The sequence below is a fragment of the Cyclopterus lumpus genome, chromosome 15, assembly GCF_009769545.1.
Source record: "Cyclopterus lumpus isolate fCycLum1 chromosome 15, fCycLum1.pri, whole genome shotgun sequence".
Taxonomy (NCBI): Eukaryota; Metazoa; Chordata; class Actinopteri; order Perciformes; family Cyclopteridae; genus Cyclopterus; species Cyclopterus lumpus.
Genome location: NC_046980.1, coordinates 5,901,120 through 5,918,160, shown reverse-complemented (window position 1 = coordinate 5,918,160; position 17,041 = coordinate 5,901,120). Strand labels below are relative to the sequence as shown.

Here is a 17,041-nt window from a genome sequence, read left to right as displayed (position 1 = left end):
TTGACTTTAAAACAACCGTAACTTTTTTTCAATTGTACATTCTGTTAATCATTTTTTCAGCATCCCTTTTTGAAGTTTACGAGATTATATAATGAAATATATGAATGTCTTTTTCTCTAATTAGTGTGCTCACCTTCAACTATGCATTTTATTTATTTTTTTTACTTCACAGTGTTCTCTCTGATTGAATTAGCTCAAAATCTTGAGTTCATCACGATATAGCTTTATTTTATTTTTCACAGAGTATTTGTTTCGGTAAAGTTCATATACAACACTATATAGATGTAAGAAAGAGTTGAGTGTTCCCAGATGTGAAGCGTATTCAACGACTGTGCATCTGTTTCTCTCTAAACGTACATTTTCAATCACACTCATGTGCGCCAATTTATACATCCCAGTTGTACACACTGTACTCTCATCGTGTGCGTCTCAGGGACAAAGACACAGGCAAGGTGCTTTGCACACACACACACGCGCACACACACACACACACACTCAGATATAGAAACAGATATAGACACATACAGAGAATCCTTCCGTCATTGTAAGATGACGCTGCAACAGTGCCACCTGTTGGCCAAATAGCACATCATTTGTCATGAACACTCAGACATCATATCTACACGTGTTCGCCAAATGTGGTCACAATAAGTGTTGGCGATGTAACATTTTGTGTTAAATCCCCTGCCTATGAGGGCCATCGATAGCTAAATACAAAGCAGTTATTTTGTATATTCAAATGTGGTTTAAAACACTTATTATTTGGATTTGAATTTAAAAAAATGGCAGAAAATGTAGACTCAACTGGGTATCGCTAATATGGATCAATTTGAGACTCACAGTTCAAAAGTTACAGGCCAACACGTAAAGTGAACCACTATCTGGTCAAATGGTACCACATTTGATTTCAGGTCATGATACCTGTCAAATGATTTAAAAAAAACATGCTGCATTTGGGGCGAGTCATTCTAACCCCACACACCTGCTGCAGGGCCCGACAGTTTTAGGTCCGCAACATTGTGAAAATAGCGTTGTCAGTTTTTTCTGTCCTCACTTTTGTAACGCTTCTCCTGTATTGTGCAACGGCAAAGGGAAAGATCCTGAACATTCTCTGGACACTCGATCAAAAGTTACCTGATCCTCGAGCTTGTTTCAACATCCAAAACCTTCCTCACTGTGAAGGTCGACAGCGCGCACACACACACACACACACACACACGCACACACATACAGTATATATACAGGATATGAAACACGAGGCCTGCAGTTGGTGTCGGTGTGATCCAAGACAAGCATAGTACTCAAACATTATACATCAATCTGTACAAGTGGAGCCAAGTCTGTCCTGATATTCACTCAATTGAAATAGTGACATAAATATAGGCGCTCCCTCTGAGCCCTGACCTCAGGCTGCATTTCAGACAGCGTGCTCTTATTCTCAGTTCTGTCAGAAGAGAGCGTGTGTTTGAAAAGCTGTTTTCATACATGCAGTGAAATCTTTTCAGCTCTTCGTTGGTCTGAAAGCGGTTTTCCTCGTTAAAAAAAAGTATTTTTTGCACAAAAAAATACACTTTGAAAACATGACACAGACTAAACAGTGAAAACACGACACAGACTAAACACTGAAAACACGAAACTGACTAAACACTCAAAAAGTGACACAGACTAAACACTGAAAAAAATTACACAGACTAAACACTGAAAACACGAAACAGACTAAACACTGAAAACACGAAACAGACTAAACTCTGAAAACACGACACAGACTAAACACTGAAAACATGACAGACTAAACACTGAAAACACGAAACAGATTAAACACTGAAAAAATTACACAGACTAAACACTGAAAACACGAAACAGACTAAACACTGAAAACACGAAACAGACTAAACACTGAAAACACGACAGACTAAACACTGAAAACACGACAGACTAAACACTGAAAACACGAAACAGATTAAACACTGAAAAAATTACACAGACTAAACACTGAAAACACGAAACAGACTAAACACTGAAAACACGAAACTGACTAAACACTGAAAACACGAAACAGACTAAACACTGAAAATATGACACAGACTAAACACCGAAAACACGACACAGACTAAACACTGAAAACACGAAACAGACTAAACACCGAAAACACGACACAGACTAAACACTGAAAACACGAAACAGACTAAACACTGAAAACACGATAGACTAAACACTGAAAACACGAAACAGACTAAACACTGAAAACACGAAACAGACTAAACACTGAAAACACGAAACAGACTAAACACTGAAAACACGAAACAGACTAAACACTGAAAATATGACACAGACTAAACACTGAAAACATGACACAGACTAAACACTGAAAACATGGCACAGACTAAACACTGAAAACACGAAACTGACTAAACACTGAAAACACGAAACAGACTAAACACTGAAAATATGACACAGACTAAACACCGAAAACACGACACAGACTAAACACTGAAAACACGAAACAGACTAAACACCGAAAACACGACACAGACTAAACACCGAAAACACGAAACAGACTAAAGTTTAGTCTGTTTCGTGTTTTCAGTGTTTAGTCTGTTTCGTGTTTTCAGTGTTTAGTCACTAAACACTGAAAATATGACACAGACTAAACACCGAAAACACGACACAGACTAAACACTGAAAACACGAAACAGACTAAACACCGAAAACACGACACAGACTAAACACCGAAAACACGAAACAGACTAAACACTGAAAACACGAAACAGACTAAACACTGAAAATATGACACAGACTAAACACCGAAAACACGACACAGACTAAACACTGAAAACACGAAACAGACTAAACACCGAAAACACGACACAGACTAAACACTGAAAACACGAAACAGACTAAACACTGAAAACACGATAGACTAAACACTGAAAACACGAAACAGACTAAACACTGAAAACACGAAACAGACTAAACACTGAAAACACGAAACAGACTAAACACTGAAAACACGAAACAGACTAAACACTGAAAATATGACACAGACTAAACACCGAAAACACGACACAGACTAAACACTGAAACAAATTACACAGACTAAACACTGAAAACACGACACAGACTAAACACTGAAAACATAGCGTGCGCTTGTCTTTTTGAGAACGGTCCCTTCACTGTATGTCGTTGCTCCAAAAGATTCGTGCTCTTGAACTCTTGTGTCCCTTTGCAGGAGCTAGCTCGTGGTTTGGGAGAGCTGCTGAGCTACGAGGGAAACGTCGAGGAGGACTTCTACCTCTCGTTCCAGGTATCGAGGCACGATTAAAGCTCGTTGTTCATGATGCACGGGCCATTTCAAGTTGGCAGTAGCAAGACGAAGAGTTTGTCTGTATAATGCACTTTTACTCCATTTCAATGCATATAAAAAAGCACTCTTTAAGGTTTCACTGCGCATCAGCAGTATGCTTCATACGCTGTTCAACAAATTACTGATTTTAATTTTATTATCACTGTTGTTAATGACGTGAGAAAAGTCTGAGTACATATAAAACTCCTCAAGGGACTTTGTTAAAAGTCAGCTGGGTGCTCGCACACACACTGACGGTGCTGACAAACTGCTGTGACTGCTGTCACTGCCGTGTGATATTAATAAAGTTAATTCTACCACAAGGTAATCTGGACCCGTCCCAGTTACATCATACAGCAGATTTATGGAATCATAAAAATGTAGGTCTTTCGGTAGGCTTCGTGAACTGCTTGGTTCCAAGTATTCTACTCATTCTAGCAAAGAAATGGATAGGATAAATTAACCAGGATTTGGGGGAGGCATCAGAATTAGTACTCAAAGGAACTCTAGAGTCTAGAAGATATTCAGAGCATTAATATAGCAGCAAACAACAATTGTCCATTTGTAGATATCGTGGAGAAATGTCAACCAAAGCAGAGAATGAGTGCCGTTATCCAAGCATCTTTTTGCTTTTTTGTAATAGCCTGGCTGGTGGTGCATTCTTTTTAGTGCATGTTTGCACTGTTTGCACTGTTAGCTGCGAGCCGCCGGCTCAGCAATCGCCATGTTGAGAGCCGAGTGGAGGCAATAGATATGATCTGAACTCATTATTGAGCGCCTTCAAATCTGGCATTGACCAACAGGTCAAGTTAATAATCTTAATGATTCACTCTTTCATCCGACACTGGAGTTCTTGATTTAAATCATGATATTGTAAGTAGAAAAAACACGTTTATAATTCTCAAATGACTTTGTGATTTTGTATGCACAGTGATAGTGAATTACTTTTTTAAACCCAGCACAAATAATGTTCCTTTATGGATAATGGATGAACAAGCGCCACCGACTGAATTGACAGCACAAAGTGCCCCAAACATGTTCAACTTCCTGGTTGGATATATCAACAGGAATGCTGACCAACTGCTCACCTTAACCGCCCTGAAATTAAGCCCATGACGATGAATATCTGTGAGTTCACATTATAATAATCACCGCGCTTGTGGGAGCGCCTCCTCTTCATGCACGCTGCACCGCGATGTTTCTACAATAGCCCAGAGCGGACAAACCGCACACTGGCTCTAAATAGGACCATTATTATGGCCTCCGGAGCTCTACTACTTCGCACATCGGTTTACAATATGCAACCTTACTGCTGAATTCTGCACGTTGGACGCATAAAAAGTTCCTCACATTAGGTTTTACATGACATGACGCCAGCGTGTTGTATGAAGCAGGCTCGTCAGACTCTGCCTCCGAGCGTGGTAACCAGATTCAATGGAACACTTTACGGTGCAGCCGGGGTTGTACATGAAGCTGGAACATATGTGAGAAGAAACATTATGTTGAAGCTTTGAATGGAGGTGTTATTTTTGCCCACAGTGTGAGCTGACTGTGAGCTATAGGTTGGTCACAGACGCACCACTGTGGAACAGATGAATAAACCCATTGACCTGCAGTGCACTGCATCGCTCTCTGTCACTTCTCTCACTCACTGTGTCTCCTTATTTTTTTGGGGGATGTTTGTTCTTCAATGTGTGTCTCTTTTACTGTATATATACACCCCTCTATTTTCTGCACACTTTAGTTTGTACTGCTGTACTTGCAAAAGCCCTCACTTAGATAATGTATTCCCTTGAGCTGCCCACCCTAACTTTAACCTAATTATAACCCTAGACCGAAACTTTATTTATTTTATAAACCACAAGTTATCTCAAGTTATATTCAAGTTATATTGGTAAAGCCCAATATCACACATTTTCCTCAAGGGGCTTTACAATCCGTGCGGCATTCGACACACTCTGCCCATAGATCCTCGCCGGGAAACCTTTAAAGGGAGAAAAAATGAGAAACCTCAGGAAGAGCCACAGAGGGCAGCTAGAAACCAGAAATCAGTTTGAAATATGAAGCTATAGGGCACATTTAAAGCTTAAACACGTCATATCTTGTTTGTTTAAGCCTACATTAATTATTCTGAAAAACTGAAGCTAATGCGTAAATTCCTTAAACTTGCATTATTTCTCCTCTGGTTGCAAAAAAAAAAAAAAGTCAAAATGACTCTAATTCTCACTTTATGGTCGCAATCTTTAGTTTCTAGTGTTTGAAAACAGACATGATGTTCATTTTGTAAATTATGGTGCCGTTTAGAGTAAAATAGATGATAAAGCAGGGTATGCTTCAGGGCGGGGCTACCTTGTGATTGACAGGTCGCTACCACGGCGTTATCCGGTCTGGGAGTTGTCTGTGTTTTCAACTTTCAACTCTAACCCTTTCACAGTTGCTGCGAATTGGTTAGTTGTGTCAATGAGAGGCAAATATGTTACATCGCTTTGGATAAAAGCGCATTGTAAATGCAGCCATTTACCATTGTTCTAGACAATGAAAGTCTTTGCAAGTTCCTAATCCCCAATATGAAGTACCTGTTGTGTGTGCGTGTTGCAGGTTTTCCAGGAGGAAATGGGCGTGGTTAAATCCCACAACCTGAAGCCTGGAGGAGACAAAATCCCCGTCACCAAGCAAAACAGGAAGGGTGAGTCCACACTTGAGGTTCTCAGCAATGAGCATGCTTCTTGCTCATTGGCTCACAGACCAGCGGCTCCACAATGCAGCAAGGAGCAGATGGTCCAAACACACACAAGGTAGAACAGACAAAACAATTGCTCAAATATTTCAAGTTTAAAATCTCGACACATCTCAATACAAAATGCCCGTAACCTGAGACTATGTGCACATGTCGGGTGGACTGTATTACAGTCGTCTCTCAACCAGGAAGTATTTTTTTCTGTGGAAAATCAAACCTGACACATCAACAAAAATCTGATTTTTGAAAAGCTTCACCCCCAGTCAAAAGGATGCCCTCGCTGGTTCTCGGCAGTGGCGTCCCCCGCCTCTCTTCTCGATGCCACTGTGTCCGGTACGGTGTAATCCACCGTAACTGTGTTTTAAACCCCCTCATATGCTGTTTCGACTGTGCTCAAAAGCTTCTTTGTTCTTTTTTTAAGAGGATGGAGTCGAGCTGAACACTTTATTTCTCTCATTAAACCTCATTTTCCACGTCCAGCTCTGTGCCCGGTGTCCTTCTGTGTGTGTTAAACCTGAAGGGCCAAGACTGGAGGGAGGAATGGGTAAACGTTTGTAATGGAATATTGAAAATCACGCTGTTGTGTTTCTGTTCCGTCTCCTCAGAGTATGTCCAGCTCTACGTCGACTTCCTGCTGAATAAATCCATCTACAAACAGTTTGCTGCCTTCTACCACGGCTTCCACAGTGTGTGTGCCTCTGATGCGCTCATGGTGAGTCCAGAGTGTGTGTGTGTGTGTGTGATTTTGTGTGTGTGTGTGTGTGTGTGTGTGTGTGTGTGCTTTCTGAGGCCTGATGAAACAGTAGAGACATTTGCTTGTTTGTTCCACAAATATTACACGTAAACTTTCCATTAGCCAGTCTCTTCCCACCCCATATATTTCTTACTAATAATTATATGGAACAGTTTTTGTATTTAAAATGCTCACTCAATGTGTCACTTAAAAGTCTCACTAATATGTATTTTAAGAGTTTACTACGTCCATCAAGATTAATGACTTAAATGTTGTTAAAAATGTAGTTACATTTAGTTGAGGACTACCTTTCAAGAATATCTACATTATTTATATGTATGTTAGACGTGAAAAATAAATGAATTAAAAAAACTATGGATTACTATGATTGGTAGTCGTGGTGTAATAATTGAACACAAACAAAAAAAAACTGCAACAAATAAAAAGACCTCATAGATCTTTCGGGGGTCCTGACCCGCACAGTTTCTAGTTGAAGGTCGATCAGTCCAGTTCGCCGCGGCCCGTCCAGGACGGCGTGCACGGTGTCTTCAGACGGTTTGGTCTGAAGCCAACACCTCCGATCTGCTCGGCAGCAGCAGGGAACGCGGTGAAATAATGTCTGACTGCAGATAAGACGGACAAATGGACAGTTTGACCGCAGTTCATCAGTCAAATTTAGCCAGAATCGGGGTCAGGTGAGGGACATGCTGATCTACACAACTGGGAGTGAAACAGACATTTGACCTCCTTTAACCTGCTTTGGTCTGCCAGATTTTGGAAAAACAACTTTCCTAAATCACGTCTGCATTTGAAGTTGACCATGGACCAAGCTACCATTGAAGCTCAAAATAAATAAATATAAAAGTAAATGTACATATATATACACATACAGTATCAGACTTAACTTTAAGTAGCTACCTATTTTTATTTTTGCATTACATCATTTATGCGATGTCACCGTTTCTTATTTGCTGTCTCTGGATGTCTCTCTTCCGTCGCGTCCGCATCGTCTGACACGACGTGACGAGGCAGGCCCGTCGTTTACTGTATTTGTGGGTGTGGCTTGTGGTTTGTGGTTGTCCATTTCCGGGCTGTGGTTGTGACACATGTGCTGTGGATGTTTTGGGCTGTCAGATTGAACGATCTTTGTCAGGCAGCAACATCAAGGTCTTCTGGTCTTTCCAGAGACGACTGTACTACGGTTTACTACGGGCCCTGAAGAGGTTCATGTGCAATGAACCATCTTTGTACCAAGATGTGTTGATATTTGAAACCATGTGTTATTTGCTTTAAAAACTGTTCCCATCTACATTTATACTTAGCTGAGTCCTCCTGTGTGCAGACTTGACCAACAAGTTAGGCAATAAGTTGTAAATCGTGCGGCTCACAACATCTATAATGCAGTTTCTCTTCTTAAAGGTTGTAAATAAGAAACTGTCACTCCTGAAAACCCCCATGAAGTTGACTTTTTGACATTTCCTGTTATCAGCTGCTGTGACGAAGCGTAACTTCCCGTCTCCTCTGCTGATTTACTGGTTGTGTCGCTCTTTGGTGATATTGTCTTACACCAATCGATTGTTGCTTCAGACTGCGGTCGTGTTTCAGAGGAAATTCTGCTCTGTAGTCTGATGTTGCGTCCGATTTCATGACCCGCCTCAACATGGCCGCTGCAGCTTGAGCCAAAGGACGCACACTGCCTCATAACTACACTCATTTTATATTTTACGTTGCATTGTTTTTGTTGTCGCTCTATGTAATGTCATGTTCTGTTAATCTTTCTGTTGTGTTATCTTGATGATCGTTACATGAGATAACACATGTTTGAAGATGTGTGTGTTCCCAGCTACGTAAACAGCAAGTAGTGGTTAGGAAGCCCCCGCCCCCCCCCCCCCCCCACCCATTCTGCGTGTTTGCTGTTGTTGTACATTTAAAAAAAAAAAATTCTAAATTGAGTTGTACACCAAATCTGCGTTGCACACAGTTGCTGCGTCCGGAGGAGGTGGAGATGTTGGTGTGCGGGAGTCCAGAACTCGACATGAGCGCTCTGCAGAAAGCTGCTCAGTACGAAGGATACGGGAAGACGGAGACCACCGTACGGTAAGAGGATTGTACTTCCTGTTTACGGACGGTAGACCACGTCACACTTCCTTCAGATAGACTCCCAATACACACATTTACTCACACGTATTTGGTAGTGAGGACAGTCTGCTGGTAAGTTGTATTACATCTTTTGAACATCACGCATTTATTTTATTGTATTATTTATTTATTTGTATTCAATTTGTGCGTCCCCAAAACGAGGGCTCACCACTCCAGAAAGAAAATTAAATGTTTTAAAGTTTTAAGAAAGGTGGCCCAGGAATCATGCAAATCTAAATATTGGTGACGCTCTGCTTCACTGAAAAAATAATTATGGCCCATTCGATTTTTCAGCTCATGTGAAAGTCAGTGATGATTAACCAATGTTATGCCTTTTGTTTACGCTGCAAATGTTTGCATGCAAGGCGTTCATTTTGTAACAGGAAATAGCTCTCTCTCTCTCTCTGTGTCTCACACAGACACACACACACACACACACACACACACACACACACAGATATGGCCTTTTGTTTCATGCAGTAGGGGAGGAAAACAAGCCAACACTTGTCATCCTTGGATAATATTAATCAGCACGGTGCAGAAAGCTGACAACGATGAAGCTGCAGGCCTGCTTCACAACTTCAATAGTGTATGTGTGTGTGTATGTGTGTGCGTGTCTATCATTTCTGAAACTATTTGCATGCAAACATCCTGGTTGTGCAAAATGTTTTGTTCTCCTTGCAGTACAATCCTCAATTTTTACTGTTTTCAAAAAGCCCATTTGTTTGAAAATGAGAAACTCTAGAGGTCAAATAGCGATGTGCCCTCCAGTCGCAGCCTGCAGCTCTCAGGCTGTGACCGGAGGGCACACTAAGGTCAAACTAAGGCCTCCTTTCAACAATTCAATGCACATTCTTTGTCGTGCACCAGGTGCTTCTGGGATGTGGTGTTGGCCTTCCCTCTGGAGCTGCAGAAGAAGCTCCTCCACTTCGCCACAGGAAGTGACCGCGTTCCCGTCGGAGGGATGGCCGACCTAAACTTCAAAATCTCCAAGATCGACGTTCCAACGGACTGGTACGGGTCCAGGAATTTAGACCAGAACTCGCAGATAACTTTACATTTAAAAAAAATCGGTTGACGTGGTAGCCCTGAAAGAAAACTGTAAATCTATCTATTTTTTCAGATAACAATGTGCTTTAGACTGAACACAAATGAGGGCTTTTTATTTTTATTTTGTTGCGCGCACCCCAATATATTTGATCAAACTGGTGTTTTTGTCATGAGTACACACAGAACATGAATATTATGTGGTTCAAAAGCAATTTTTGTGCACTTTCACGCTACCAATAAAGGCATAAACCTATACATACATATTGAAAACGTACACTACAGTGTACAACAACAAAGAGGCTCGGTAATCCGACACAAGATGACCCACTTTAGTCCTCCTTTTGACAGAGGCAGCGCAGACCAGATCCACCCCCTCCATTCTGACCTTTCACAATAAAAGCCCTTGACCTATATATATATAGTGTGACCTCTGGCTGCTCTAATCTAATTTAACCTTTTATTGGAAAATATATTGCAACAGTCGCAAATGTGTGTCGCTGCCAGTATAAATAGTTTGTATGTGAATTATTCACAGGCGACTATTTCACATTTTTGTGTTGTTTATTTGTCACGCTCCCGTTGTGTAAAAGGCCTTTACTCATAACTTAACTCCTCACTTTGATTTGATGATCTTAAATAAAACTAAAGTGTGATTTCTGCATATATCTGTGTGTTGCCTCACACACATCTGCAGACAACTGTTCTCTCTCTTCTCTGTGGCTTGTGTTGAGCTGATTGTTGTCACGAACTGCAGGAGATAAAAACCCACAGTTGAACTTTAGCAGCAAAGACCCTGAATCTGGGTCAGGGAAGAGGCCCAGATGTGTTTGTCTTTCTATAGCTTCAAGGACCCTCATCAACACAATACCTTCGCTAGCCCCTAAACCATCAAAAACCTCTTATTTTGACCAGGATTTTTATTTTATTTTAATGACTTTCAAATGAACTTTACGGTTAATGTGTCAAGATATCAAAATCAAAATTAAAGATTTTTTTTTAATAATTAATTTCTCTCTCTCTCTCTCTCTTTTTTTGTTACTCTCTGCAGGTTGCCGATCTCTCACACCTGTTTTAATCAGATCTGTCTGCCTCCTTATCGAACCAGGAAGGAGCTCAAGCACAAACTCACCATCGCCATCTCCAACGCTGAAGGCTTTGGCCTAGAGTGACCGGCCTGTACACACACACACACACACACACACACACACACACACAGACACACACACACTCGCCATCGCCGACACTGAAGGCTTTGGCCTAGAGTGACCGAAATGTACACACAAACACACACACAGACACACACTCACACACACACTCGCCATCGCCGACACTGAAGGCTTTGGCCTAGAGTGACCGGCCTGTACACACAAACACACACTAACACACAAACACACACAAACTCACGTAGATTATTAGTGACGTTAACTATCCGTCACTAACACAACTCACTCATCACGTGGTTGTGGATCAGACTTTGGAGGAAACTGGATCGTCAACAAAAGAGTTCTGACGTCAAAAAGTAGCATTGACTGAAATGGTGTTTGTATTGTTGTTTTGTTGCCGATGTTGTTGCTTTGTTTATTCCCACCACAGCTACAGAGGAACACTATAAATCCTTTTATTTGCACATGGACTGTGTTCGCTCTAATAGGATATCGTTTTACTTTTTTAAAGACGTCCGCAATGTCATTTTAAAAGAACGTAACTTTCAGCGTCAGCTTTCCTAAGTTACAGTCACCTGAATTAAGTTGGAAATATTTCATTGAAAACATAATCAAAGGCTCTTGAAACTTGTGTGTCAACAAAACCAGTAAGCTTCTCTTGAATTGTAATAGGATGCTAATTTTGCTCAGGTAATTATTATGTTGTGTTTTTTTATTTTATGGTCCAGAGCAAACTGAGGAAGCATCTCCATCGAGCCGGTTGAATTAATTTGAACAAGAAATCAGGCTTCAAATGACAAAAAATGCTCAAATAACATGGATTCAATGATTGTTTAGGTAAATAATTGAAAGAGAGGGAATTAGTTTTTATGACACAGCAACGAGTAAAAAAAGAAAACTAATCTGGAGATCGCTCAAGATTTGAGACGTATGTTTTTGATATGTTCCTGTTTTGTGTTCCATTGACTTCACAAATATCTATTTTATGAAAGCATAGGAATATATGTGTTTTGTAGCATTTAGCTTTGTTTGCAGAACACTTTCAGGATATTAAGCTTTTTTTTCCCGGGGGAGACGAACGCTATCGTTTTTTCATCGAGATATCGATTGTCTTGTGAAGTTTTGTTATTATTGTTGTTGTTTTTTTTTGACATTGCTGCCTGTTTTTATCGGAAACAAAAAGGCTGCAGCAGAAATATTTTTAATTTTGTTTTGAAGGTTGTAATATTATGATTACGCTTGTTTGGTGTCTCCTGTGTTGTCTTGTGCTATCGTGGTTCGTGGTTGACTGTTGGCCCGAGTGACGTGCAGACAGAGGATGAAGCGGGATGGGAAAAAGAAGCCATCTTCTTCTGTGCGTCCTGTTCTGGTATTAGCGTGTACTCCAGGTGCACAGTCAGACTGGTCATTTGACTATCGAGACGTTTCAGTAAGAAGTACTTACTGGTGATTACAACATCCCTCTATGATCACAGTCCTGCGAAGCAACTTCAGTGAAGCACCTATTTCTGGTGTTCAGAGCTCTGAGCCCAACCAGGTTTTTAAAAAAAACAAAAAACATAATGCTGAGAGGAAGAGAGCGGACTGTGACGTGGTGCTAAGTGCTTGTAAACAAGTTTAATGTGAATCGGCTTCAGTCGCTTCAACGGCCCCAAAAAAAAAAAAAACGTTTGATAGAATCGTCAAGTAAAGCGCCGAGCATCGCCTCCTATTGGATCATTCGCGGTTGACGAAATGCATTGAAGATCCGATTAAATGGGCGACTCTCTGCCTTTAGTGTAGCTCGCTTTAACTCTTTTGGCTTTCTGCCTGCGGCTGAGCGGTGACGGTTTTAACCCACACAGCATCGTCCTATGTAGGGGGTTGCCACGGCGATATGTCTAAAGGTCCTCACGACTAAGTGACAAAGAGCCCAGAAGTTACCAAGCAACAGACAAGCAGCTCACATCAGTCTAATCAGTCTAAGAGGGGTCCCCCCCTCTTTATACAAGAATGGATCCTTTCTCTGAAGTCCAGTGCAACAGCAGGAGAGGGTTTAAGAAGGACTTCGTTCCACATTCACAGCACGTCGGACTTATTGTTAATAAACAAGCAGCTGACTGGAGGGAAACGTCAACATCCTTGTTGCCTGAATACTAACAGGGACACATTCTTTGGCCTCGAAAACGGAGAGATGGGTGTTGGAGGAACGCATTCTGGGTCAAGCGGGATAAAGTGACGTCAGAGAAGTTGTGTTTTTTTTGTTGTTTTTTTTTTGTCTTTTAGATGTTAATCTGACCCACGTCTGTTGTTTGTAAAAAAAAATAAAATAATAATAATAAAAACATGTGACCAAACTGTGTCGGGTTATACAGTGGGACGGCGGTTTGAAAATAGATCAAACTGATTCAAAGAGTTTTGTCGAGATGTAATTATTTCCACTTGTCGGATGTATGAAAGCACGTACAAAAAAAGTAGAGAAAGGTCATGTTTTTTTTCTGATGTTTTTTTTTTAATTATTATTATTATTTAACAAATATAAACGTTCAGGTTTATCAGTATCTGCTCAATGTTGCGTACACTTAGTTCTACCCTTCGTTGATGACCGTACTGTACATGTGCTTCTCTGTTGCTCAAGTCTTATATAATGTCTGTATGCAGTGCAGCATTTCTATAAGTATGTACAGTAAAATGTGGATGAGGGGTCATCACTCTCTACGAAAAGATATACTGACTACGCTTGTTTTTTCTCAAAGACACCTATCCACATGCTCACATTCATACTGGGAGCTGCACAGAAGCACCAGTCCTTTACCAGATCAGTGGTACTGGGATTAGGTTCTGTACAGAGTGCATCCACTTGTTTTTTGCATTTTATGTTCAATTAAAAAATTGAACATAAGAGCGGTGTCGTTTTTTTTTAGAACCCGACACCGCTCATTACCTGCATAAGAGATCTATTTTCACAGCACCCCTTTTGACGTGAAATAGGATAATCGCAGGTGTTACCAATAATAATAATAATAGAGGTTATGTTCTTTAAGGTCAGGGTGCATGTTGGCTCGCTGGTGAGGCTCTGCTACCTCACGGGGAACAGAACCCTGTGTTTACCTGCTATATTCCATGTCATTAGAGCTGGTTATTGCTGGTGGCTGCAGCATCATGCTGGGAGGGTGTTTTTCAGAAGTCACGGTTGTGAAGAAATGGCAACTATAGAAAATAACACCCTTTTTGTTTGGTACTACGCTGCACATGTATTCGTTAATCTCTGCTTTAAAGTTTTGGGCATTTTAACACACGATTGACTCTCTTTTGAAGCCTCGAGTGGCCATTCGAAGAACTGCAACTGTTTTTTGTCGCAACATCCATGTCGGCTTCATTTCTTCGTGCCGGAGGGGGTTTGCCCCTTGACACAAACACACATTGTTTGTGTTTCTTTCTGATGTAAACACTAGTTAATGCTCAACGATAGCTTTTCTTTCTTTCTCTCCGTCTCTTTGCGGTGGTGAGGGGGCCTACTTTAACGCACAAGGGGTCTTATCGTTTCTTCAACAAACAGAAATATCTAGGCCATGGCCAGCGCCTCTTGGTCACTCAGTAACCTGCCAACAGTCCACCATTATCTTTTCTTTTTTAATAGGAGAGCAATCTTGGCTGACTAAGCATCCTATTAACTCCCTAAAAATAATCACACTATTGTGCCAAGTGACCTGACGATGCCCTTTAGAATTTAACTTTTTTTTTTAATTGCTGTCGTTGTTTCAGTGTGATTCATCACAGTGGTCTTTTTAAAAAATCCTTTCATTCAATCAAATACAATCAAATACACCTCATCCACATATTGATCTGTCACTATATAATTGTGTACAGATAACAGGGACCTCAAGGGGAGGAGTGGAGGTGGTACTGTTATCATTGGTGGTTTGTTATTGACAGATAATTCATGTCCACAAACTCACTTTCAAATAAGTCAAAGTCTATTTTTTTGTTTTTGTTTCTGGGGTCTGTCAGGGGGTGGGGGGGCACATGTGCAGTTTGCCCTCTGTCCTATAAGTGGAGGACCGCAGACTGAAACTGTCATCAGCTACTAATATATTTTATGTACCAATGAAATTCAACAGACACATCAAATGTTGATTGATTTCACGCGGCATACGGTTTGAGTCTGTTGTTGTGTATCGGTGCAAACATTGACTGTTGTACTGCGATAGCACGTAGTTATGGTTACTAATAATTTTAAAAAAACGTAGTCTTTGAGACTCTCATTGGTTCACTCAGGTGCCGTAATAGTAACAACCCTGAGCAGTCAGTTTGACTTACAAGAAAGCCTCCTTTCACTACGTCATCCATATCTTAGTCATGGCATCAAAACGGTCCTCACTTAGTGTTACAGATATGAATGCATGATGGAATCTCCTTAAACACACATACAAAAGCCTTTTATGTGTGGCGTTTTAAAAAGAAACGTCTAATCTTATTCAACACAAGGAGTTCCCACGTTCTCCTGTCACCATTCATTTGAAGTGAGATATGTGTAATAAAGCTCATTGGTTGACTGTGTCAAGAACCCTGTTTTATCATATTTGTTTCATCATCTGCTGAATTTCTCATTAGTTTTTATTTCAATCGTCATTTCTAATCGATATATTTGTCCGTAGTGGATATAAAGTATATGTTTATAACGTGTTTTTTTAACAGAATATGTTGGTATTACTGGGCATTAGCTAATATTGGGTGTTGCGTAATAAAGGTCCCCTTTGGCATCTGTATGAGACGCACAGGGCGTTCAGGGGCCACCGACGGAGTGAAGAGAGCCATCTGCATCGGGAGGGTGGAGGACGGGTCAAACCACAAGGTCTTAACCTGAGCTTAATGGCCACGCACCGGACGGTGGGCGCTAAGTGCGTCCATGATGGCGTTCACATTGTCTCTTTACCTTCAGTACGCTAACGCTGCTCACATGCATAACAGAACACATGCACTAACCTACACTAACAGCACACATGCACTAACTTACACTAACAGAACACATGCACTAACCTACACTAACAGAACACATGCACTAACCTACACTAACAGAACACATGCACTAACCTACACTAACAGCACACATGCACTAACCTACACTAACAGCACACATGCACTAACCTACACTAACAGAACACATGCACTAACCTACATTAACAGAACACATGCACTAACCTAACAGCACACATGCACTAACCTACATTAACAGAACACATGCACTAACCTAACAGCACACATGCACTAACCTACACTTACAGCACACATGCACTAACCTACATTAACAGCACACATGCAGTAACCTACATTAACAGAACACATGCAGTAACCTACACTAACAGAACACATGCACTAACCTACACTAACAGAACACATGCACTAACCTACACTAACAGCACACATGCACTAACCTACATTAACAGAACACATGCACTAACCTACACTAACAGAACACATGCACTAACCTACACTAACAGCACACATGCACTAACCTACATTAACAGAACACATGCACTAACCTAACAGCACACATGCACTAACCTACATTAACAGAACACATGCACTAACCTAACAGCACACATGCACTAACCTACACTTACAGCACACATGCACTAACCTACATTAACAGCACACATGCAGTAACCTACATTAACAGCACACATGCAGTAACCTACACTAACAGAACACATGCACTAACCTACACTAACAGAACACATGCACTAACCTACACTAACAGCACACATGCACTAACCTACATTAACAGCACACATGCAGTAACCTACATTAACAGAACACATGCACTAACCTACATTAACAGTACACATGCAGTAACCTACATTAACAGCACACATGCACTAACCTACACTAACAGA

The 17,041-nt window shown here is 40.9% G+C and overlaps 1 protein-coding gene across 1 annotated transcript in view; it reads left to right on the top strand.

Annotated features, from left to right (window-relative positions):
• The window catches only part of hectd2 (HECT domain containing 2), a 36,481-nt gene extending 22,639 nt beyond the window's left edge, over positions 1–13,842 (top strand). Inside the window, exons 17-22 of the mRNA XM_034552552.1 lie at positions 3,230–3,304; positions 5,942–6,029; positions 6,686–6,792; positions 8,795–8,910; positions 9,823–9,966; positions 11,051–13,842. Of these exons, the coding sequence (XP_034408443.1) occupies positions 3,230–3,304; positions 5,942–6,029; positions 6,686–6,792; positions 8,795–8,910; positions 9,823–9,966; positions 11,051–11,171 (651 nt within the window). The 3' untranslated portion in view covers positions 11,172–13,842. The remainder of the gene's footprint in view (positions 1–3,229; positions 3,305–5,941; positions 6,030–6,685; positions 6,793–8,794; positions 8,911–9,822; positions 9,967–11,050) is intronic.
• The last annotated feature ends 3,199 nt before the right edge of the window (positions 13,843–17,041 follow it).